The sequence below is a fragment of the Procambarus clarkii genome, chromosome 48, assembly GCF_040958095.1.
Source record: "Procambarus clarkii isolate CNS0578487 chromosome 48, FALCON_Pclarkii_2.0, whole genome shotgun sequence".
Lineage (NCBI taxonomy): Eukaryota > Metazoa > Arthropoda > Malacostraca > Decapoda > Cambaridae > Procambarus > Procambarus clarkii.
The window spans coordinates 36,205,116-36,231,391 of NC_091197.1; the positions used below are offsets into that span (position 1 = coordinate 36,205,116).

The 26,276-nt window shown below is 44.3% G+C and overlaps 1 protein-coding gene across 1 annotated transcript in view; it reads right to left on the reverse strand.

Moving 5' to 3' along the window:
• Positions 1–24,624, reverse strand: part of LOC123764819 (serine/threonine-protein phosphatase 2A 65 kDa regulatory subunit A alpha isoform) — an 83,675-nt gene extending 59,051 nt beyond the window's left edge. Inside the window, exons 1-2 of the mRNA XM_045753002.2 lie at positions 24,467–24,624; positions 14,844–15,035 (exon numbers count right to left, since the gene is read on the reverse strand). Coding sequence (XP_045608958.2) covers positions 14,844–15,035; positions 24,467–24,550 — 276 coding nt within the window. The 5' untranslated portion in view covers positions 24,551–24,624. The remainder of the gene's footprint in view (positions 1–14,843; positions 15,036–24,466) is intronic.
• Between the last annotated feature and the right edge of the window lie 1,652 nt (positions 24,625–26,276).

Below are 26,276 nucleotides of genomic sequence, written 5' to 3' on the forward strand. Positions count from 1 at the left end.
GGTCATTTCACTATCCTTCTTGGGGGTAGAGGTGCTCTGTCCTTTACCACGATCCATGTTTGCAAGTAATAATGCGTTGTAAGGAGACAGGAACGAATAAACACTGCTACACAGGGCAGAGAGTGGCACAGGTTCTGGACGCGGGAGCGCGGTAGTCCGGTCACGAGAGACGTTTGACAAAGGACTAGGCCGACCGCATGGCGTGACCCAGAATCCCATGCGGCCTACGGAGGATTGTGGGAAAACAATGGCGCTCATTTCAAAAAAAAAAAATTGAAGATCGCATAGAAACTTTTTTTTTTACAAATTTTTATATCGAGTGACGCAAAAATGCGTCACTGGAACACATTCAGTAGAAAAAAGAGTGACGACTTATTAAGTCTGTGGAACGCGAAAGTGTTAATTAACTCCAGCTTCTGTGCAACCGTCAGGCGCTTCCTTTGGGTAACTTTTGGCATTTTGTAAATTAAAAAGATCACAATTACAGTACAGTAATATCCTTCACAATTGAAGCTAGCCGCGCAAGTTCACGGTAAACAATGGGAACACATGGCCCGGCGGAGTACATACTAGGTCAGTGGGGAAAAAAATACCTAGTGCCTATACATACTATAAAAGGTATTTAATAAGAAAACAAAGACTTTTGCTTAATAAAAACTGTTTCAAAATATTTTATTAATAATAATTTACAATTTTCTTCATTAAAGTGAATCATTTTAAAAGAAAATTAAGATGTAATATATGACTCTGGACGATCCAGGTCGGTGGCGGCCTGGTCGCCATGTGAGGGGACGCTGATGCCACAACAAACCCAATACCGACTGTCGGTAATATCGACCGCAGACCGGTATAGCAGGCTCCAGATACTGGGCTCCCAAACCGGTCGTTAATACCGGCAGATCGGTATAAAAGAGGCCGTTAAATTGAGTGGATACTGTAGAAACCCCCGTATATTTGGAAGTATTCTATGTCTGCCATCGACCTGGTCAGGCACCCAGAAAGGTAAGCATCCCAAAACAAACCCCTATTCTGGTGAAAATATTGCTAACAAAAGCCGAACAAGTGGATATAATTCCCCTAAAAGAAATGAGCATGACATCACACGTCGCCGCACTGCTGTCTGCGCAGCTCCCCCCTCCCTGAGAGGGGGAAGGGGGAGCCCCAGAACCCCTACGCCGGCTATCCACCTGTCAGTTCTGAGGCTGGATGTCAAAAATACGCGAAAAAAATGCGGACCTGAGGGAGGGACCTCAGGTCCGCAAGGACCTCATCGAATCACCCCGGTTCAGACAATGAACCACTGGGGAGCAGTCCGAATGGAGTTGGATCGTCGATCCACGGGCGACCCGAATCCTCAGAAGAACGAACCACGCAGCTGCAAACTCCCGCACCATGCTATGGGCTCGACGGAAGAACGGACCCCCACCGTCCCTGGCTGGCCTGGTGAGCACTGGTCACAAAGCCCCAGCCGAGAGACGACGCGTCCATGAACACATCGAGCGAGGGCTCGGGTAGGTGCCAAGGCACTGAACCCCGAAAACCTGAAGAGGAAGCCGGCGATGCAGCAGCTGACGCAAGGCCTCCGGGGTCCGAACCCAGCGATCGCGAGAGAGGTGGATGGGACGTTCCCGAAGGAACCAGAACAGCCAACGAAGTCAAACCTTACCCGGCGGGTAGACCATCATTGCGAAGTTTAGGCTCCCGCACAGACCTTCGAGCAACTGCTGGGTGTTCTGAGAGACCCCCATAAACAGGCGCAAGTGGGACCACAACCGCAGGAGAGACTCCAGAGGGAGAGATAAGGAAGCGGTCCAAGAGTCCAACACAAAACCCAGCCATGTCCGAACCTGGAAGTGAACCAGATGGGACTTCCTCCAGTTCACGAAGAACCCGAAACCGGCGAGTTGGGACAGAACCAAATAACTGGCTAGCAGACAACTGGACCGACTGGGAGCCCAAACCAGCCAGTCGTCGAGGTAGGCCAACACCCAAACAGACGTAGACACACGCCACTACGACCCGTGTAAGGCATGTGAACACGCGAGGTGCCAGCTTCAACAAAATGGGAGACAACGAAAGCGGTAACCCTGATGCCCCACAACAAACCCGAGCCAGTTCCTGAACCCCGGATAAATCGGGACGTGCCAATAAGCGTCACGGAGGTCCAAGGACACCATCCAAGCACCCGGCTCCGACATAAGGCGATCCTGGGATAGTGTAGTCCTCCGAAAGAAGGGGCAATGAACCCAGGGGTTCAGGCGGGAGAAGTCCAGAATGAACCGCTGGTCCGCACTGTCCCGTTTCGGTACTGGGAATAGACGGGAAACCCACCTGAGGGACGTCGTAGTTTCGACCACACCCAAGCGAACCCACTCCAAGACGACTCGACAGAGCTCAGGGGAAGAGGCCTGCCCCCGCCAGCCTCAATCCTCCCGAAGGAGGAGGGGGCCACCCAATGCCACTGCAGGCCTAGAGAAATGACCCGAAATGCCCACAAATTGTGGGACCAAGCGTGAGTGAACAGCGCAAGCCTCCACCCAATGCCCCTCAATGGGGCAAACCGCGAAAGGACCACACCCAAGCGAACCCACTCCAAGACGACTCGACAGATCTCGGGGGAAGAGGCCTGCCCCCGCCAGCCTCAATCCTCCCGAAAGAGGAGGGGGCCACCCAATGCCACTGCAGGCCTAGAGAAATGACCCGAAATGCCCACAAATTGTGGGACCAAGCGTGAGTGAACAGCGCAAGCCTCCACCCAATGCCCCTCAATGGGGCAAACCGCAAAAGGGCCAGCGCCCCTTATGAGACCCAGAACCTCGCACAGAGCGACCACCGTACCGACCAGACGAAGGTGGGACTGAAGGCGGGACTAAAGGCGGCGCTGGACCTGAACCCGGCACCTGTGGCCTACCACGACGAGAGGAACCCCCGAGCCCTGGCACGACCCCTCCGGGAAGGCCCCCCCGGAACTCCCAGAGAACCAACAAGTCAGACATAATAGGCCGACAAGTAGCTGAAGCAGCCTGAATATGCTGCGCCACGGCCGAATCCTCAAAAAGCAGAAGACAAAAAGGAGAAGACTTCCTAAGAGCCAAGGCCCAGGCTGATTCCAGGGAGGAGACAAGCACCACCTGCCGATACGCGAGCCGGGAAGCATAGAACAGGGATACCACATCCCGCAGGATCAGCACAAACAGCTTCAGCAAGACAGCTGACAAGTGGGCCACCGAATCCTAGACACCGGACCCAGGGACGGCCCCAAGTACCCCTACATCCTCCTCAAGCCAGTCCGAAGACAGTTCCAGGAAGGAAAAGAAATGCAAGGCCAAAAGGCCACTGGCGCGCATGTCCTCAACAACCTGCACAGTTGAGAGGGAGGGAACCTACACATGGAGCTGCACCACGCCCACATCCGGGAAAAGGACAGGGGCAAACAAGCACTCATTAAGGTGCTTCAGGTCACCCCCCAGGAAAACCTGAACCACAGTCGCAGCCTCGTGCCATTCAAGCGTGCGGGTACGGCAGAAAGAATGCCAAGCCTCTAAAGCAAAGACAGGACAGTCTGCCAGCCAGGACGACTCCGGAACCTCGTAACGGACCCAGAAAGGGAAAGTAGTCCCAAACCTGAACGAAGACGGATCCATCACCGAGGCATAATCCGGGTCACGCAGGAGGTAAGCCGCAAGGGCTGCCCGCACCACAGAAGGTTGGATACGAGAAGCCGAAAACCTCCGGAAGGACGGAACCGATGCACCCAGGGAACACTGAACCAAACCCGGGGAGGGGCAGACACCAAATCCAATTTGTACGCAGAGGGGGGGAAAAGAGAACCCATCTCCTTGTAACAACAAGCCCCGCTCAGAGGGTAGAAAAACCCGGGATGGGTTCAGCAGGGCCCAAGGCCCCCAAGTCAGCCCTTTCCCCACCCCAGGATCCTCCTCTGCAGGACCCGGGGGGCCGAGTCATCTCCCAAAGCACTGGCCTCAAAAGACAAGGCCTGCGCAGCCGCGTAAGCTGAACAGAAGGGGGCCCACTGGTCAAACCCGGTGGCTTCGGCAGGGAGACTAGACTTTATTGCATCCATTGCCACACTAGAAGGGGCATCCCCCAAGACTGCCCAAGTCTCAAGACCATCTAAATCCTGTTCTGGCTCTGAAGCCCTCAGACGCTTCGGGGGCTGGAAGCAGGGGAGGGGGGGGGGGGACCGAACGAACTACAGGAGGGCAAGGATGAGAGGAGACTGAACCAAGGTCGAAGCAACCTCCGTCCCCAAGTTTGGGTCCCTATAAGCAAAACGGGGTAGCCTCGGGGCATCTGGGTGAGCAACCAACCGAGCGTGTTGCAACAACCTAAAACGCGCATGTAACACCTTTGCCGCCTGTACCCTCATAAGATCCGAGTCCTGTGAGCAGAACTCACAGGACTCAGGGTCAAAAGTGTCACCGACCCAACAGGCAGCGTGATGGAGGTAAAAACAGTGAAGGTCCCTCTGAGACAAGGGGACCGAACAACCCTCAAACTTGAACGAAGCGAGGGGAATCTCCGGGGTCACATCCATCAGACCCATGTGCCCCCAAGGGTTTCCCAGGGCCCTGAGCACTTAACGAGACTCACACCCAGGTAACCCCAGGCAGGGTACTGCTAACCAGCACCAAAACTATCAAGCAAACTCACTAAAGCTGCACCCCAGGGACGTGTACACTCATGGGGGACCTAGCAGGGGACATCACCAGAGAACTGTAATAGGTCAAGCACAAGTAGGCAATAGGCAGGTCAGATCCCCCTACAAGGCAAAAAGAAAAAGAAAACCCCGCAAGAGGACAGCGTTCCCTAGAGGAACAGAGCCGGTCGCTATAATCAGTGAAAACAAGCTGTGCAGCACCCCGACCTCCGAACCAGTGCAAACTGCCTCTTACCCTAAGGTAAACAAGGGAGACAAAATACCCAATTACCCAAAGGGCAGCCGAAAAACCGAGCAGTAAAACATGGCCAGCAGAAGCAGGACCCAAGAAACTTGTGGAAGGTAACCCCAAGCTCCAAGGGCAGTACTTACAGGGCACCTAGGGAAGGGAACCCAAGGCGCATGCAGCCTGAGTACTGGAGAATAACTCCAGGCTCTCGCATCCCCTAGAAGACAGCCATAACACTCAAAGCACAGTGCTGAAACTATGTCTGGAGCAAGAACACACAACCGTAGCCTCTGGCATCAGCCTAAAAACTGACCGGTGGATAGCTAGCATAGGGGGTCTGGGGCTACCCCTTCCCCCTCCCGGGGAGGGGGGAGCTGTGCAGACAGTGGCGCAGCAACGTGTGACGTCACGCTTGTTTGCTCGTTTCTTTTAGGGGAGTTCTATCCACTTGTTCGGCTTTTGGTAGCAATATTTTCACCAGAATAGGGAGTTTATTTTGGGATGCTTACCTTTCTGGGTGCCTGACCTGGTCGATGGCAGACATAGAATGCTTCCAACCACATGGGTTGTGTGATGGTGTTCCCCCCCTTATATTTCTCCCACGCCTGCAGTAAGAGTCATGTCCACTTTACCCAAGCGTTCTCTACGTCGCAGGCATCAATTTGATATATGTGGGAGAGTGGAGTGTTCTCGGAGAGCCGAGAAATTTGTGAAATAGTAATATTTTGGCCTGTGGTTTAGGCCCTTTAGGAAGCCAAGATGGCGCTGGCTCTCCTGTTTCCCCGCCAAAACCGTGTGACGTCAGTGACACCGGATTGGTCACCGACAGCAATGTGGCACAGGGAGCCAATGAAAACCTCCCGTGGCGAAAGTGACGTCACGAAGGAAGGGGGTCCGGGCAGCGCGCCGCGTTGGCGCCATCAGTCAGACACGATACGTCAAGGAGGTCGGACGTGCGACGATTGGTCCTGTCAGTTTGACAGTTGTTTCCCGCACCCGTGGATTTACGCGTCACCTGAAGTCTGCCAGTACTCTGTGAAGTCTTCTTTAGTTCATGTGTTGAACCAGAGAAGGAATCGACGGTTATTGAGCAACAAGTGCTCCAGGACAAGTACTGTGCCAGAAGAAGTGAAGTCTGTGCAGTGACGTAGGCGACGTCTGAGGCAGTTCACCAGTTCGTGATGGCGTAGTGGCTGACCAGAGCCACTGGGTAGCAGAGGAAGAAGAGGACTAGTTGGGAATCCGTACGACTCCAGCCGAGAAGTAGGCGGACAGCCGTAGTTGGGAGAAGTCGACGGCCAGGAGACCGACTCCAACCCTACAAGAAGTCGAGGAGGAGCACGGACCTGCTGGGAAGGAGGCACGGAGACGACGTGCTAAACGGTGGGACAGCGAGTGGTTCCTGGAGGACACGACAACGTGTGTGTGGGGGCGTTCCCGACACCAGGACCAGGAGCTACAACTCAACTCTCATCGGAGGATAGGTGAAAGTAGGTGGTTCTAGTATCCCTCCCCATTCCCCTTTAGTCAGCTATATTATTCGGCTATATTATTCAGCCTGAGGATTTTGTATGTCGTGAGCAAGGCTCACCAATGTCACAGTAAGGCACCAGTGTGCAGGTCAGTACTATCAAGAGTACTCACGATACTTATATATATATTATTGGTGTGTACAGGCACCAGGAACAATTGGTGAATTTACTGTGTTTTGAATATCTTTCATGATACTTTAATGTGAACATATAGTGAGAAATTATATATAATATTATGCCAGTATTCGGAAGTTAGGCTAAGTGCCCAGTATCTATTTATTTACCATTTACTGATGTCTGATTTATTTATATTATATATGTCTATGTTCGTGCATTGAATAACCATTTGTGGGTGCAGTGATTTATTGTGTTATCGCCCACGAAAGGAAGTACTGAGAACTCCAGTGTTAAACAATCCATAAGATATCATTGAATGAAGGGCAGTGTAAAACCGTTACAGTGAATTATTGTCGCAGTGATTATAGAAACGACTGTTTAAGCCCGAGTACAGTGTAGCTAAGTAATACGTGCTATTGTTGCAAATATCGAGTGTGCAAGATTCTAGTAATAGTGGAGAACTTAAAGAAACATCGCGCGTGACGCCAGGAAAACAAGCAATAAACTTTCGCGCAGAGGGGGCGCTCAGCTGATCGTGACATTGACAAGAGGGGGGGAAGTGTTGCCACCGTAGTGAGTGTATGATATACGTGGGAACGACCGACTCCTGCCTGGATCAGCTGATTATTTATTGAGATGACCTTGTGATATCTTTGAACGAATTTTAAGTAAATTACAAAATACTTCTGTGTTTAATATCATCCCCTCCATTTATCTTGTGGCTATATTATACTTGAAAGCAAAGAGTGATAAGAGTAAGTACCTGCCCGATCCCTGATCTATTGAGTGTGACCTTGCCAAGGCTACCACAATTCATCCAGTCCACTGAGGTGTTACTGGATACCGAAAACACCAGTTGGCGACCTTGTGGTTAACAGTAAAGCCCAATTGTTGGGGCGGGCACACGACAGTTACGTGAACGAGTCGTGTTCCCACTCCTTCTCAATCAGAGGCCGGTTGGGATTGACTGGGATACTCTCCTGGCGTGCAGTGGCGCTGTGAGGATAGAGTGAAGACCCGCAGGGCTACGGTGAGTGACATTGAGATAACTGTTGTTCACCACCAGAGAGTGGAACTATATATACCTTAAACCCCAACATTGGCGACCTTGCCAGGATAAGTTCTGATACGGTTGCTCACCGAGAATAACAATAATTATAACACCTGTTTAAAAACCCCAACAGTTGTTAGTGAATGATTGATAGTCGAGAGCTCCTTAAGCTTGCGACTATCAATCATTCACTAACAAAGCTAATTAGAATGTGGTAGTGGGAGTAGGTAAATTATATGGGGATGGCGGTCGGCCGAGCAAACAGCACACTGGACTTGTGATCCTGTGGTCCTGGGTTCGATCCCAGGCGCCGGCAAGAAACAATGGGCAGAGTTTCTTTCACCCTATGCCCCTGTTACCTAGCAGTAAAGTAGGTACCTGGGTGTTAGTCAGTTGTCATGGGCTGCTTCCTGGGGGTGGAGGCCTGGTCGAGGACCGGGCCGCGGGGACACTAAAAAGCCACGAAATCATCTCAAGATAACCTCACGATGGGGGTTTCTATAGGCCATTGCTCCCCTTGCCTCTCTGAGGGGGCCAGGTTCTGGCTCATGGTCCCCAGTAGGCCCACAGAACTCCATACACATGACTAATGCCAAAGTCTGACATTAGCACATCTGCCTAGTAAGCTCTGGGGAGCCAAAGGGGCTCCCGCCAGAAAAAAAAAAAAAAAAGGCTGAGTGAACTAATCCATGCTAAGAACCAAATTTATCCAATCTACCAAAATGATGTAAATAAAGAGCTTTCTCTTTGTCACACCAGACAGTGCAGTACACTTAACCCTTAACATGCTCGGGGTCTAATATCCTGCCATCCGCACAGGCGCATGTCATTTTGAAACAAAAAAAAATTTTTTTTTTTTGCTAATCTGTTAAGTTCTGTTCACTGATCACGGGAAAAATACAAAAAAAATTCTATTGTACTTACTTTTGTTGCAATAGAGCCGAGAAGCTCGGTGATGACGTCACAATCTGCATGTTCGCTCATGCAGTACACGCCCGGGAGGTGTTGCGCGCGGTCCTCAAACAGCCAGAGTTGCCACAAATATATTTTCGCGCTATTTATTTACAATGTCTAAGCGCATTTTATCTAATTTTTTTTCACTAATTGTGTTTCAAATACTGTTTGAACATATTTTGTATCAATAATTGTTGCATATTTGAGTATACACAGGCGCACACAAATGTTTTCAATTACGGCAATATAATATGTCATTATAGTCTATTATATTGTATGTTCTGCTAATATTTGTATATATTTACACACACGCACACGCTATCTGCTTATATGTTTACATATTTACACACTCGCACACGCTGTACACACTTTGAAGCACACTTAGAAGATTTCTAGACTGTGGTAGTCATTGAAGCAGTCAACAGCACATAATGGGATACCACACGTTTCACACCATGTTTGCACAAGCTTCCATTTCTTGTCTCTACGTGTCGTTGTTTTACACACCAAGCAATCACGTTGGGCTATTGCACGCTTCACACCAGGTGGCAAATACTTAAGTTTGTGTGCTAGGAAGCCTTCAGTGTGAGCGAGGCGTGGAGTACCAGCATGCTGCAACAGTGGGTTTATGATGGGCCGCTGAATACCTGGGACATCTTTTGCAAACTTTCCTAATAACTGTATTGCAGCATCAAATACAAAGTCACGGAAAGTGGGCTTACGTCCAGTTCTCACAAGGTACATGTTGAAACAGTTCAGCATGCTCATGTCCACAAGATGGAAGAACACTTTTTTCGTCCACCTACATGTCTTCCGCACACACTCTGCAGTGCCAATCATCATGTCTGATTTATCAATCAACCGCATGTTGATATTATAGTCTAAAACACAGTCTGGCTTATATAGTGGTGCGTTTGTTTTATGGCTCACTTTCCCACTGTTCACCATTGTTCCATCATGAATTGTTGTCAACAAGTTCACCTCTCTTTTGTCTTTCCACCGAACTGACAGAATGTTATCACTTTTCCTTCTCTGACACTCACCAACTGCAATGTCGTTGTCAAACACAGGCATTTCCCTTCGTTGTGGCTTTACTGTACCAACCAATCCGGTTCTATTTTCTAGCAAGAACCGAGCTAGCAAGGGACTTGTATAGTAATTATCTGTGTATAAAATGTGTCCCTTGTTCATCCACGGAGCCATGATGGTCTTCACTACACTCCCCGAGAATCCATGTTCGTCGTTACCGGGAATGTCTACATCACTAGCCGAGTACAGAATCATGTGTAACACGTATCCTGTCTCACAATCACAAAGAACAAAAAATTTCAGGCCAAATCGGTTTCGTTTTGAGGGAATGTACTGTTTGAATGGAACACGTCCCTTGAAAAGTATGAGAGATTCATCAACCACCAGCTTCTGTGCTGGTACGTAAAAATCTCTGAATTTTCCAATAACATCGTTCATGTAGTGCCTCACTCGCCACAGTCTATCATCAGGTGTTCAGTCCTGAACACTTCCAAAATGTAGACACCTGAGGAGTATCTGAAACCTGTCTCGTGACATATATTTCCCGAATAAAGGTGTTGGTATTGTCTTGTCCTTGCTCCAATAGTCATTTATTGCATGTTTATAACAGTGCTTCAGCAACAAACAGAGTGCCAAAAACACATACATTTCCGCCACTGTGGTATTTTTCCAACGCTGCAGTCGTGAAAATTCTGTGATTTCCCTCTCAATCAGGTAAGCAGCATGCAGGTTTGTTTGGTGTACAATGTATTCCATGAGTGGTTCATCATAGAATGCTGTAAAATATTCCATCTCAGCCATGTCCTCACCTTGATTAGGGAAAAGGTTTGTAATCCCTACATCTTTATCGTCAAAGTGAGGAATATTAGGAATAAAATCGTCACCATCACTCCACTCAAGTACACCAGGCGTCCTGCGAGATGCAGAGGAAAGACGGCGAGGAAGCGATGCATACCGGCGACCAGGAGCTGAATACCGTCTGCGAGAAGCACGGCGGCTACGTGCACGTGAGGTGGGTGCACGTGAGGTGGGTGCACGTGAACACGAGGGTCTTGGTCCCTCATGTGGTGCCATGCGGTGGCGCTTGGCCGGGCGAGATGCTGCTGACGCGACAATTTCTCGCCCAGTTACACCACTGGTACCAGCCACAGGCTCAATAAAACTTTGATCTGAGTCACTAAACCCAGAAAAGGAGTCACCTCCCTCTGACTCGTCACCCTCAAACAGAAAATATCCACAGGAACTGTGAGGTCGTGGTAGAATTGGGGTAGAAAATGGGCGAGGAGGCATGGGAGAGCGTATAGGCCTCGCCATGGCATGGCGGTCATTCTCACTTTCACTGCTGCTGCTACTATCACCCGACAACTGTGTATAATCCTCATCGTTGTCTGAATCGTCAAACACACTTTCTTCACCTTCAGAGAATAATTTGTGGGCTATTTGCTCTGGGGTGAGGGACTGAGTGGTGCGTGCCCGTGAGGCGTTTGACCGTGCGCTCGCCATGGTGACTCTCGCTAAACTGAGGCCTCCCATGCCTTCGGATCGTGAGCAGGAATTTTTTTCAAAATGGCCGCTGTTTACTAGAGCCCCTGGGCAGCGTATGGGACCCCCAGCTACACCGCGGGCCATTCAAATCGTGCGCGGTACCCATACACTTCATATGAAGTGAAGCGCAGTTGACTGGTAAAACGATTTACACTTCATATGAAGTGATGCGCACTTTAAGGGTTAAAGCAGCTCTGCTTATCATTCAGCATGACAGACAATTCCAGTGTTTGCCTGTAATTTCACTCTCGGTAATTTTTTGTTAAAAACTTTATTTGATAAACAATGTCATTTTCTTAAGCATTGTTTTGGTTGGTTACTAGACAATCAAGGTATAAATAATAATAATAATAATAATAATAATTTTTATTTAGGCAAAGGTACATACATAAAGAGATTTTACAAAGTTTGTTGGCTTTATAGATAGAGCTAGTACATACAATGCCTAAAGCCACTATTACGCAAAGCGTTTCGGGCAGGAAAAAACACTAATGACTAAAGCTTAAAACTAATGGGTAAAAAGAAAAAAATGCGTTGAGTACAAATAAAAAAAGAGGTAAAAGAGGGGGGAACATTGTTGAGAAAACAGCACAAATACAATTACAAATTATTACAGAAAATTACATTAAAACAGCGTTGATTTGAAAAACAAAAAAAAAAAAAAACATACATGGGTTGACAATAGAGGGGTAAGGTAGGTTACAGGGAATTTATTAGGTATAGCTTCGTTTTTAACTTAAACTGGTTGAGAGAGGTACTGTCTTTAACATGGTTGGGAAGGTCATTCCACATTCTGGGCCCCTTGATTTGTAGAGCATTTCTGGTTTGATTAAGTCGTACTCTAGGAATATCAAAACTGTATTTATTTCTGGGGTGGTGCTCATGGGTTCTGTTACAACCTTCTATGAAGCTTTTGAGATCAGGATTGGCATTACAGTTTAGCGTTTTATATATGTATAATACACATGAGAGAATGTGCAGTGACTTAACGTCTAACATATTCAGGGATTTGAGTAGGGGTACCGAGTGATGTCTGGGGCCAGAATTGGATATTGTCCTAATAGCAGCTTTGTGTTGAGTAATTAGAGGACGTAAGTGATTTTGGGTAGTAGAGCCCCAAGCACAAATACCATAGTTGAGATATGGATAGATAAGGGAGTAATAGAGAGTCACCAGGGCAGGGCGTGGTACATAATATCTGATCTTAGAAAGAATGCCCAAAGTTTTTGAAACTTTTTTTTATATGTTTAGAATGTGTCCCTGGAAATTCAGCTTGTGGTCAATGAGAATGCCAAGGAATTTGCCATCTAATTTGTTACAAATTTGGGTATTGTTTATTTTGAGATTTATTTGATTAGAGGATTTATTGCCAAACAGAATATAGAAAGTTTTGTCAATGTTAAGGGTGAGTTTGTTGGCAGTTAGCCACAGATGGACTTTATTTAGCTCAGTATTTACTGTGGCATTTAGAGCAAGGGGATCAGGACTGGAGTAAATGAAGGTTGTGTCGTCAGCAAATAGGATTGGTTTGAGGTGTTGGGAGGCATTTGGAAGGTCATTAATGTAGATGAGAAAGAGGAGAGGGCCAAGTATGCTGCCCTGGGGAACACCAATGTTGATGGGTAGGGTGGAAGAAATTGTATTATTCACAGAAACACATTGGAGCCTGTCAGTAACGTAGGATTTGAGGTATTGTAGGGAGTGACCTCTGACACCATAATGATGTAAGTTAAGAAGAAGGTTTTGGTGGTTGACAGTATCGAAAGCTTTACGCAGGTCCACAAATAACCCAACAGGGAACTCATTTTTATCAAGAGCTGTATGAATCGAGTTAAGCATACTAATAAGTGCATCGTTAGTGCTTTTTTTGGGCCTGAAGCCATATTGGCAAGGGCTAAGTATATTGAGTTTGGCTAGATATGAGTAAAGCTGCTTATAGATTAGTTTTTCAAAAATTTTTGACAAGTTTGGCAGGATTGATATAGGTCTGTAGTTGTTAACATCTGTGAGATCACCACATTTGTGGACAGGCGTTACTCTCGCTTTTTTTAGAATATCTGGAAAGGTTTGGAGTTCAAGTGACTTGTTGAAGAGCAAAGCAATAGCAGGGGCTAAAGATCTGGAGGCTTTTTTGTAGATTAAAGTTGGTATCTCCTCAAGGGCACCAGACTTGGTTTTAAGGGAGAGGATTATCTCATTGACGTCAATGGAATTAATAGGCTTTAGGTACAGAGACTGGGGATAGTTCCCTGTAAGATAGTCCTTAATGTCAGTACTGGAAGATGGAATATCATTAGCAAGGGATGAACCAATGGAAGAGAAGAACCTATTGAACTCAATAGCAGAATCAGAGGCTGAAAGCTGACCATCGTTATTAGACAGGAGAGTCGGTTTGTTATTTAAAGACTTCTTTGATCCCAATATTTGTGAAATTGTTCTCCATGTTTGTTTAATGTTGCTCTTTATTTGGGTAAATTTATCTTCGTAGTATTTAGTTTTGGCTCGTCTAATTATCTTAGATAGCAATAATGAGTAATTCTTTGAGAATTCTTTGGAGACAATTCCTAACCTATACTTTTTCTCAAGGTCATGTTTTTTATTAATAGATTTAAGTATTCCCTTTGTAAGCCAGGGATTGTTAAGCCTTTTGGTTGTGACTTGTTTTGTAAGCATAGGACAGTGGGTATTATAAAGGCTAAGAGTTTTTTGAAGAAAAGATTGAACTGCTAGGTTGATGTCCTCTATGTTACCTAACTCGGACTCCCAGTTGACATTATCAGTAGCAGTTATAAAATTGTCTATAGCAGTTTCATTGTGTAGTCTAAAACGTATCTCTTGACTCAAGAGGTGGTTTGCTAATGTTAGTTAAGAGAAATGTGGGGTAATGGTCTGTAGTGCTATCGGTGATTATACCTGAAGTAAGCGGAGAGGTTATATTTGTCCAGATGTGATCTAGAGTCGTGGCAGTGCTATCAGTGATTCTAGTAGGTCTAGTGATTAAGGGTATGAGGAAGCAGGAATTCATACAGTTGAGGAAGCTAACAGCAGTAGGGTGTTCTGGCTCGCAGAGGTCAATATTAAAGTCCCCTGCGATAATTAGGTGGTTTTTGTTCAGTCTGTTATCAAGTATTAGATTTCTAAGGTTTGAGTTGAATTCGGACACATCAGTGTTAGGAATTCTATAAACTGCACCCACAGACAGGATAGACTCGGCACCCTTGACTCTGAAGCTGGCGAAGATATACTCCCCATAGCAGTCTCCAGTTCTAATTTCTTTTAAGCATGTTAGTTCTTGGTGGTAGTAAAGAGCAGTGCCACCACCTCTCTGAAGTTGACGACAGTTGTGGATTGCTGAGTAGTTAGGCATGTTAAAGAGTTGAGTAGTATCATCTTTCAACCATGTTTCAGTAAGTATAATAAAAGAGAATTTGTTGTCAATAGCTTCAATCAAGGCACTAACATCATCGAAGTGTTTACCTAGGGATGGCTACTTAGTAGTTAACTCTAATACTCATTAAACAAAATTCTATACAAAATTAAATCAAAGAAATTAGACTATATTAAAATATATAAATTTAAATATATATGGATCAAAACATGCAATAAAATAATTGTACAATAAATAAACTCTGCTCCTAATTAAATACATAATGTAAAATGTGTTTAAAGTTTCTCATTCAAGAAGATTGAATAATTAAAACTTACTAGTAAACAGTGAACATATTCTGACCCGCCAACCAGTGGAGTGAATGAACCCAGTTGTTCAGCTAGTGCCAGCAAGACTTCACCTTCATCATATATTCCATTTGTCAGGAATGGGATCAACTCATTTCGTGTATGCTCCACCCCCAATGCAAGAGCGAAAGTGGAAAGTTTTTTGATAGAATCAACACGCAACTGTAAATAAAATACTACATCAAAATATATACAAATCACAAATAAAGCTATATACTTGAAACCTCAATTTGGTGAGCTATATGGGGCCAACCCATATAGATCGTTGTTTTGAACCCATAGATCGCGCAATACATACACATATGATTTGACAAAAAAAAATTTAACAAAGTTTTTAAAAATGACACAAACACTTTCCAATTTTTTTGGAATAATCAACTAAGCAAATGCTCCAACTTTGTCTAAATGATCACAGTGTAACTTAAAAAACAAGAGAATCAAAATTAATTTTAAAATTGAATATTGAAAACTTCAGATTTTCAATTCAGAATAAAAAATATGAACTATCACCAATTGTTCATTTAATGTTATTATTCTCTCAGAATAGCATATGATCTTCATTTTCATAAAAGTAGAATATAGGTTTCAGTACAGTTTACTGTAAAAAAAAAAAAAAATTGTTAATAGGGCATTTGAAATATGAGACAAAATTAGACCAAAAAAAATTATAACTCCAAATTTATAAGGTTTATGAAAAATCTATTCTGAAGGGATTATAGAAAAGACAGCTGAGCACATAATATGTCTAAATAGTGAGAATTGGTCAAAACTAGAATTTTCGAAGCCACTCAAAGTTGAAACTCTAGTTTCAGAGATAAGTGAAGTTATCAACAATGAATAAAGGTACAAAAGTCTTAATTCGTTAATTTAATTGAATGTTTGAATAAAAAAATTTGGCATTTGTACTCTAATATGTGAAAGTTGTAGGTCAATGTGTGTTGAAATGAAGTCACGAAAAAATAATCCCCCAAAAAAACACAAAATATATGGATAATTATAATAACCCTGGTTTCCAGACTTAGGGGGTATATTTAGGGTATACTTTATATAAGTGAAAAAGCCCTAATATGGTCCCTAATCCTCAAAACAACTTAAAGAGACAAAGAAAATAGTTTGAAATCAGAGAAAAAATCAGCTCCAAAAATTAAAAGTCCCAAGTTTTGCGAGTTGTGACTCATTTATGTTAGTCCATATGTGATCCAAGGTAGTGGCTGATGTTTGAGTGACTCGGGTAGGTTTGGTGATTGTGGGGATTAGCATACAGGAGTTCATGCTGTTAAGGAAATAGTCAACTTGAGAGCAATTTTGTTGACCCAGGTCAATATTGAAGTCTCCTCCCAGAATGATGTGGTTTTTGTTGAGATTGTTGTTTATAATAAGATTCCTTAGGTTATCTGAGAATGAAGCTATGTTAGTATTGGGAAATCTATAGATGGCTCCAATAGTCATGGAGGATTTAAGGGATCTAATTGTAAACCGAGCAAAAGTATATTCACAGTAGTCATCTCTATCACTAATGACACTGTTGCAGATAAATGTATCTCAGTAATATATAGCTGTGCCGCCACCTTTTTTATTCAACCTGTCCTCTTAACCCTCGAACCGCTAGGGGGCCCAAATGGAATTCACACCCACAGGCGCAACAAAAAAAAAAAATCCAAAAAATTCTTTCGTCTTATAGAAGTGTTCATTTTTGTTCCCTGATCACGGAAAAAATAACAAAAAAATCGTAGGTGGCATATTTTAGCCGCAATAGGGTAGGGAAGTGTGGCAAAAAAGGGGCGTTGGCAGAGCCTTCGCCAGATGAGGTCTACTCCGTCCGAGCTGTCAGACGGCAGTTGCCACAAATATATTATTACCTAATTATTTCAATGTCTCTGATTTTTTCTTAGTTTTTTGCAGTAATATTATTCCATACAGTGAATTGTGGTATATTTATATAATAAAATGTGTGAACCATCGCTGTACTCAAAATTATGGTGTGCATATTAGTGATTCAATTATTATGTTCATAAAACAATAAACAAATAGTTTTGCTGTTGTTACACTATATACACAGGTTATATATAAGTATCTGCATGTTTTGTTCACCATAACGAACTACTAAGTTGGTCTTGCGAGTCAAAAAGCAACGAGGAGTGACCGCCATATAACCCAATCTCGCCAAACACCAGCGAGCCACTCGCTGCCACTCCCTCCCTCAACACAACCTCACTCACCATCATTCTCCTCCCACAATACTGTTTTTGCATTTATTCACTATACACAGACGTTATATATACCTATTTACATGTTTTGTTCACCATAACTGTACATCTAAGCTTGTATGGTGAGTAAAGGCACAAAGACGTAGCTACTCACACAGTCAGCTGATCGGTGGCCGTCCTCAAGGCCAGATGCACTAATATCTCTCCTCCAACAATATTGTTTGTGGTGTTATTACGCTATATACACACATTATATATAAGTATCTATGTTTTATCCACCATACCTGTACAAATAAGCTGGTATGGTCCCCAAAGACCATAGTGGCCATCAGTAAACAACATGCCAAGTCGTGCAGACAATGCTCCTCCCTCACCAAAATGGCGGCTCCCAACCTACTCCTCTTCCTGTTATCTCACACTATACACACGTTATATATAAGTACCTACATTTGTGTTCACCATAGCGAACCACTAAGCTGGTATGGAGAGTGCAGTCAATAAAAAGTGGCCACATACAGTCAGAAGACGACGCCACAACCATCCCTCCCACAGTTTTACTCCTCCCTCCATGGAGCACAGCGCTAAATATCACCACAATCCTGCTATTATCAGAATCCTGGTCAGTTTTATCACAATCAGGGGGCTTCAGCAATACTATCACTGCTAAATAATAGCATGAACAAGTATATTATGGCATTTGTAGGCGATGCTGTGGTCACAAGTTGAACAGCGGTGCTGTGAGCTCGTACTGCGTGCGCCAGCCTTGGTGGCTTGCTCAATACTGACGCTGTAACACCCAAGAATTTTTTTTCTAGGTGGCATCTGGCAACTATCGGTCGTGGCTATACTATAGCTGCCCCTATCCCAGGCGGGGCGTTTAATTTAAATTATAGCGCTAGACACAAAATCATATATATATGATGTGCGCGGTTTCGGTTTTGTCACCGATATCATTTATATATGATATGCGCGGTTTGAGGGTTAAAAAGAACGTCGCTTTTGGCCATTTGCCCGTATGGCCGAATATGGACGTAATTTGAAAATGAAAAAAAACATGAATATAAATTTGGGATTTTTTTTTGACAACAGTAAGTTAACCCTTAAACTGCGCAACGCGCCAGCAGGCTCACGTCTGGTTTGCGCAACGCGCCTCTGGGTATTTGTATTTTTCACGTTCCATTCAAAACTCCCGCGGCTACATGGGGTTCACATCAGCTTCCTCAGGGCTCTTGTAAACAGACACCATCTTTAAAAAAAATCGTGGTCCACATTCCCAGGTGTGGGAGCCTCAATAGTGTGTGAGCAACCAAGGCTGGCGCTCGCAGCATGAGCGCACAGTACTGCTGTTCAGCATGTGACCACAGCATCGCCTAATAATGTCAAAATATATATATATATAACTTGTTTTATTTAGCTATGATAGTGTTATATTAGAGCCTGAGTGTGATAATGACTGGGTACAATGTTCAAATATCAGTGATTCAATGCTGTTCACGATGTTCACAGCGCTAGCCACAGCACCACAGCATTATTTTGTTCATCTAGGAATCTTCAAATGATTTCTTAGGTTCCTTTTCAAAATAAACGTGTAGTCAATTATTCATTTACAGGAATTAGTGACCAGGATTGTGATAATAGCAGGATTGTGGTTATAATTAGCGTTGTGCGTAGTATTGTGGAAGGAGGAATTTTGATGAGGGAGGGAGGGCCAGAATTGAGGTAGCCTCATTGTGTGTGTGTGTGGCTGCCACTCTTGTTTTGCTCACCATACTAGCTTAGTGGTTCGCTATGGGCAACACATATGTACATGGGTATATATAGTGTGTGTATATAGTGTAAGAACAGCAACAGGAGAATGTTGAGAAGAGCTATTTTGGTGAGGGAGGTGACGTAATCGTAGCGTCGTCTGCTGTGTGATTTTTCATGCAGTGTATGGTGGCCACTGTACTGTTTGGACACAATACCGGCTTACTTGCATACTTCTGGTAAATAAAACATGTAGATAGGTATATAGAACATGTGTAATAAGAACTATAACAATATGGTGGGAGGAGCAATGTTGGCGAGTAAGATGTTGGAGTGAGGGAGACTGGCTGGGTGTGGCTGCTCTCACTCGAGGTGTTCTGAATGTGTTCATGGCCAAATGCTCCTATTGGCCCATACGAGGCAGCTCCTGTTGGCCCATACGAGGCAGCTCCTGTTGGCCCATACGAGGCAGCTGCTGTTGGCCCATACGAGGCAGCTGCTGTTGGCCCATACGAGGCAGCTGCTATTGGCCCATACGAGGCAGCTGCTATTGGCCCATACGAGGCAGCTGCTATTGGCCCATACGAGGCAGCTGCTATTGGCCCATACGAGGCAGCTGCTATTGGCCCATACGAGGCAGCTGCTATTGGCCCATACGAGGCAGCTGCTATTGGCCCATACGAGGCAGCTGCTATTGGCCCATACGAGGCAGCTGCTATTGGCCCATACGAGGCAGCTGCTATTGGCCCATACGAGGCAGCTGCTATTGGCCCATACGAGGCAGCTGCTATTGGCCCATACGGGGCAGTTGCTATTGGCCCATACGGGGCAGTTGCTATTGGCCTATACGAGGCAGCTGATATTGGCCCATACGAGGCAGCTGATATTGGCCCATACGAGGCAGCTGTTACGCGGTGTTCTGAATGTGTTGATGGTGAATGTATAGTGTGTGACAGTGTATAGTGTGTGAATAGATTGTATATATACACAAATTAGCATGATACATAGTAAATATGTGTACACAAGTTTCATGCACGTAACACAGTGTCTACGGACAGTACGGATGTTGTACTGCGATATTATAGTGTACGTGTTCATTATACATTGGATTGCCACATAAAAACAATGAAAATGTATTTGGAAAGGTGCGCAAAAAATGAACGAAAATATATTCGCGGCAACTCACGTGCCCCGCCCCGAGCGCCCCACCGCCCCCGAGAGCTTACGGCACGGGCGCACGGGGAATGATGACGTCACGCCCCAACTTCCGGACCCCATAGCAGCCAAAGTAAGTACAATTTCGACTTTTTTTTACATACCCATACTGAGGGAAGGGTTTTTGACACTTTAAAAAGAAAAAATAATTTTTTCCAGAGAATTTATTTCCTGCGCACTGCGGGGGTGTCACATTTGGAGGCAACGCAGTTAAGGGGTTAAGGGTCCTCTGATAGGTTAGGTGGGCAGGAAATTCTCAAAGTTTCAAAAGGTATGAAAAATGTTAATGGAAAGAATCCTCTTCTAAGCTTGCCGAGTAAGCCGGACGACTCAAACAGAAAACGGAACAGTACGTCACTTTGGCGAGTCGATTTCATTTCAAATTACGTCCAAATTTGGACATAGCGCACATGCGAGCAAAAAGTGACATTATTTTTAAGACAACGGGTTGTTTTATTAGGCATACAGTTGTGAATGGCTTTATAACCAGCTAAGTAGTAGAGTTGGGTATAGTCTTTACTTAGCCAAGTTTCTGTTAAAATAATGAACGATAAGTTAGTACCTAGTGCTGTGAGTAATGCATTTATATCGTCAAAATGTTTACCAAGTGATCTAACATTTTGGTTGTAAACTGATAAGCAGGTGCTATTTTGGAGTTTGTTTCTTTGCCTGGTGCGCTGTGTAATACTTGCAATAATGATGATCAATATGCTGATTGGTGTAGATATGAGAGAAGATTTAGATCAGGATCAATATCATTGTGCATGGAAATGCAGGGGATCACGATACAATAAGACAAGCAATTACAGAAACAGTTAAATACTAAATCTGCTGTAAAAAAAACAAGGTAATTATAGCAAAACACAAGAATAGAAGCAAATACACATAAAATAGTAACAAATTAGAAGTAAAATAAAAATCCAATAGATAGCCAGGAAGGACACAGAAGATAAAAGAAAAAAAAATTCAGTAAAGACCTCTTTTAAAGTAAAGACCAGTAAATCATACCAGAATGACAGATACAATTACACACCAAAAGGGAACTACAACTACGACAGGCAACTGCCCTGCAACAATCAGCACTGGTCAGAACAAACTCAATACGTCCAAGCATAATGGGCTTGCCGAAAAAGTCTCCCAGTCCAAATATCCCTAATAGAGTAACCTCATTCCTCTTTGCAAACATACAAGGACTAAAACCAAGAACAAACAACAAAGTACAATTCATAAATGGTCTCCTCACGGAGTCAAACGCAGTATTTGGAGCTTTCACAGAAACCCATGCAGGGGAATTCTTGGACGGTGAAATCTGGATTCCAGGATATAACCTATACAGGTGTGATAGGAAAATTAGGTCACATGGAGGAATGGGTCTGTATATTAGGGAAGACCTTGTATGCTCAGAGCTCCTTAATGTTACAAATGAGGTGGTAGAGGTACTGGAAATAAAAATAAGAGAAAATAAACTTAGTGATTATTCTAATATACAAACCACCAGATGCAACGGCCGTGGAATCCACAGAACAGATAAACAAAATAGAGAATAGCCTTGATAATTTGGAGAACCCGATACCTGATATTATCTTCCTAGGTGACTTCAACTTTCCTAGTCTCAGATGGAGAATAACAAACAATATTATACCAGGGAATCTATCGGGACCTAACCAACCACAAATTAGAGAACTACTTAGATTCTGTGACAAATTTTCACTCAATCAGCAGATATCAGAGCCAAAGAGAAATGAAAATATTCTAGATCTGGTCTTTACGAACAATGAAGACATTATCAGGGACATTACGATATCAGATACCACATACTCAGATCACAAGCTCATTGAAGTGCAAACGACCATCAATACTCAGAATAGACCTAAAACGTTGATCAAGCGAGAGGGGTTATTAAGTAAATTCAATTTTAATAATAAAAGGCTAGACTGGGAGAAAATAAACAGGGAACTTGCAAACATTCCATGGGAACTGTTCTAAGTAATACAAGTCCTACAGAAGGAATAGAAAAACTGATTTCAGAAGTGTATCAAGTCTGTCTGAAACATGTTCCTTTGAGGAAAGCCAGAAAGAGATCCAATGTAGAAAGAGAACGCAGACGACACTATAAAAGAAGGAAAAAAGTAACGGAAATGCTTAAGCAGACACGACTTTCCCGTCAAAGAAGGAATAATTTAAATAGGGAGATTGAAGAAATCGAGCAGAAATTGAAACACTCGTATCAAACTGAAGAAAGGCAGTTAGAACAGAAAGCAATTCAGGAAATAAACAAAAATCCAAAATTTCTTCACATATGCAAAATCAAAAGCAAAAACCACTGCCAGTATTGGACCTATTTGTACAAGTGAAGGTTCATACACAGAGGATGACAAAGATATTAGTGAAATCAGTAGGAAGGAAGGATGGAAGGAAGGAAAGGAAAGGAAAGGAAAGGAAAGGAAAGGAAAGGAAGGAAGGAAGGGTAGGAGGCAGGCAGGAAGGAAGGGAAGGAGGCAAGCAGGCAGGAAGGAAGGAAGCAGGCAGGAAGCAAGCAGGCAGGAAGGAAGCAGGCAGGAAGGAAGCAGGCAGGAAGGAAGCAGGCAGGAAGCAAGCAGGCAGGAAGGAAGCAGGCAGGAAGGAAGCAGGCAGGCAGGAAGGAAGGGAAGGAAGCAGGAAGGAAGGAAGGAAGCAGGCAGGCAGGAAGGAAGGGAAGGAAGGAAGGAAGCAGGCAGGCAGGAAGGAAGGGAAGGAAGGAAGGAAGCAGGCAGGCAGGAAGGAAGGAGGCAGGCAGGCAGGAAGGAAGCAGGCAGGCAGGCAGGAAGGAAGGAAGGAAGCAGGCAGGCAGGAAGGAAGGAAGCAGGCAGGCAGGAAGGAAGGAAGCAGGCAGGAAGGAAGGAAGCAGGCAGGAAGGAAGGAAGGAAGCAGGCAGGAAGGAAGGAAGGAAGCAGGCAGGAAGGAAGGAAGGAAGCAGGCAGGAAGGAAGGAAGGAAGCAGGCAGGAAGGAAGGAAGGAAGCAGGCAGGAAGGAAGGAAGGAAGGAAGCAGGCAGGAAGGAAGGAAGGAAGCAGGCAGGAAGGAAGGAAGGAAGCAGGCAGGAAGGAAGGAAGGAAGGAAGCAGGCAGGAAGGAAGCAGGCAGGAAGGAAGGAAGCAGGCAGGAAGGAAGGAAGGAAGGAAGGAAGCAGGCAGGAAGGAAGGAAGGAAGGAAGGAAGCAGGCAGGAAGGAAGCAGGCAGGAAGGAAGGAAGGAAGCAGGCAGGAAGGAAGGAAGGAAGCAGGTAGGAAGGAAGGAAGCAGGCAGGAAGGAAGGAAGGAAGCAGGCAGGAAGGAAGGAAGGAAGCAGGCAGGAAGGAAGGAAGGAAGCACTGCCTCATCTTCCTGCAGGAAGGCAGGCAAGCAGATAGGCAGGAAGGCCAGCCCGTTCTCGCACTTTAATGTCAATATTGACTAACGAAATACGTGCATATGTGACATACTTAACATACTAGTTTACCTTGAAAATCTTCAACACCGACCTTACCTAACCTTCTTAATATGTTAAGATAAGCATCTTATTGCTTCGTAATTACAATTATTACTTAACCTATTATAGGTATAGGTGAAGTAATAATTGTAATTATGAAGCAATAAGATGCTTATCTTAACATACTAAGAAGGTTAGGTAAGGTCGGTGTTTTCTATGAAGCTTTTCAAGGTAAACTAGTATGTTAAGTATGTCACATATGTACATATTTAATAAGTCAATATTGACTAACGAAAGTGCGAGAACGGGTTGGGAAGGCAGGCAGGAAGGAAGGAAGGAAAGGAAAGGAAAGGAAAGGAAAGGAAAGGAAAGGAAAGGAAAGGAAAGGAAAGGAAAGGAAAGGAAAGGAAAGGAAAGGAAAGGGAGGGTGGGAGGGAAAGAAGGAAGGAAGGAAAGTGAAGGAGGCAGAGGGAGAGGAAGGAAGGAAGGAAAGGAAAGGGAGGGAGGGTGGGAAGGAAAGAAGGAAGAAAGAAAGGAAGGAAAGGAAAGGGAGGGAGGGTGGGAGGGAAAGAAGGAAGAAAGAAAGGAAGGAAGGAAAGGGAAGGAAGGAAGGAAGCAGGCAGGCAGGCATGCAGGTAGGAACGGAAAAGAAAGGAAAGGAAGGGAAAGGAAAGATGGAAGGAACTTAATGAATGAATGAATTATTATTGTTGTTGTTGGATGCAAGAACGATGTGAGCGGCCCACTATAACACGCTTATTTCACGTGCAGACGAGGAGTCACAATAACGTGACTGAAATATGTTGACCAAACCACACACTAGAAAGTGAAGGGACGACGACGGCGTTTCGGTCCGTCCTGGACCATTCTCAACTCGATTGTAAGAATGGTCCAGGACGGACCGAAACGTCGTCGTCCCTTCACTTTCTAGTGTGTAGTCTGGTCAACCCTTATTTCACACCTTCACCGCCCCCCGCCCACCTGCACATCGTCGTTCTTCAGCCCGTCGATGAGCTCGACAATAGGGAAGAGAGAGTTGTCTGTGGTGGTCTGGCTGAGAACCATGGCGGGTGTTGTGGTCCGTAGCGTCTCTTGGGCGATACTAGTCACTTGGTACACACCAGCAGGTTGTTGCTGTAGGGGCGACCACCAACGATCCCACACATATTCCTACCTTTTCGGACATAAAATTTATACGTTTCGTATATGTATTAACGTTCAATAATATTTTTTTTTTTTTTTTTTTTTTTTTTTTTTTTTTGAGATATATACAAGAGTTGTTACATTCTTGTACAGCCACTAGTACGCGTAACGTTTCGGGCAAGTCCTTAATCCTATGGTCCCTGGAATACGATCCCCTGCCGCGAAGAATCGTTTTTTCATCCAAGTACACATTTTACTGTTGCGTTAAACAGAGGCTACAGTTAAGGAATTGCGCCCAGTAAATCCTCCCCGGCCAGGATACGAACCCATGACATAGCGCTCGCAGAACGCCAGGCGAGTGTCTTACCACTACACCACGGAGACTGTTATTTAGAATAAGCACGGAGTATTTAGAATTACTTTGAGCTCTGTAATTACCTAATACTCAAGAATATTGGAAGATATGCTTATGCTGTACCCAGACTTGCTAATGTGGGCTAATTGATCAGTCTTAAATTTTATGTTCTCACTTGACTTTTAATCAGCTTTGTTTGTTTGAAGCGGGTCAGTAGGCACAAACGGATACAAGACACTTGGTACATTGACTACATCGCACACTAATATTTTTACCATTTCGGACACCAGCTATAGACGTTTCGTACATGTGCACATATTCAATATTAAAACGACAATATAATGCTACTAACAGTTACAATCTTCTTCTTAACAGGCATATAGTTATTAAATGAAGTTTAGTGATGTGATGGTTATAATTCAGGCTTGGTAAGAACGCCGCCCGCCAGCATAAACACAACACACCCGCATGCCCACAAACATGATCGAACGCACAAAAGTTAGTTTAGTTCATTTATTATGCACCCCATACCCATCTTGTGGGCGGTAGTGGAAAGGGTTACAGAGGCACATAATGGGACTGAACCCCACAGCTCATTTAGCTAAGCAAGTTACAATTTTGATGAGCTAGTTACAAAATTCAATATAAGTCGTTACATCAACAATGGGTTCGATATCGACCACAAGTACAATTTCTAAATTAAGCAACTGACATATGTGGAGAGCTAGTGTCACAATTATCACAACTAAAAAGTACCTAATTTCATCTTCATAGTTTTTTACCTTTTGCTTTAAAACTGCACTGTATCTATTGCTACCCAATCTCCCAATTTTTATGTACCCAATCTGAACATCTTTACCATTGTGATCATTGCTGTCTTATATGTGCTGTCAATCTGCTGTATGGTGTCTATTAATCTTGTTTAAATTACCAATCAAGCTGTCAATGTAATCAATCAGAGCTTTAATATATCAATGTGCTTTAATATACTTACTAATCTCTCTCATCTCATTTTTTTTTCTTGCAATGTATTTGTTATCATTTTATTAATTCTGATAGAATTTACCTACTTAAAATTATCTGTTAGATTAAGGACCTGCCCGAAAAGTTGCGCGTACTAGTGGCTTTACAAGAGTGTAATTACTGTACTATGCTATGTATTCTCACAAACCCACTGTACCTTCTTGTATATAAATAAATAAATAAATAAATTTATATGTTTGTCCTGCACACCGCCCCCCCCCCCCAATCCAGTGGGCAGCGGTGGATAGATTACAATCACTTAATTACTAC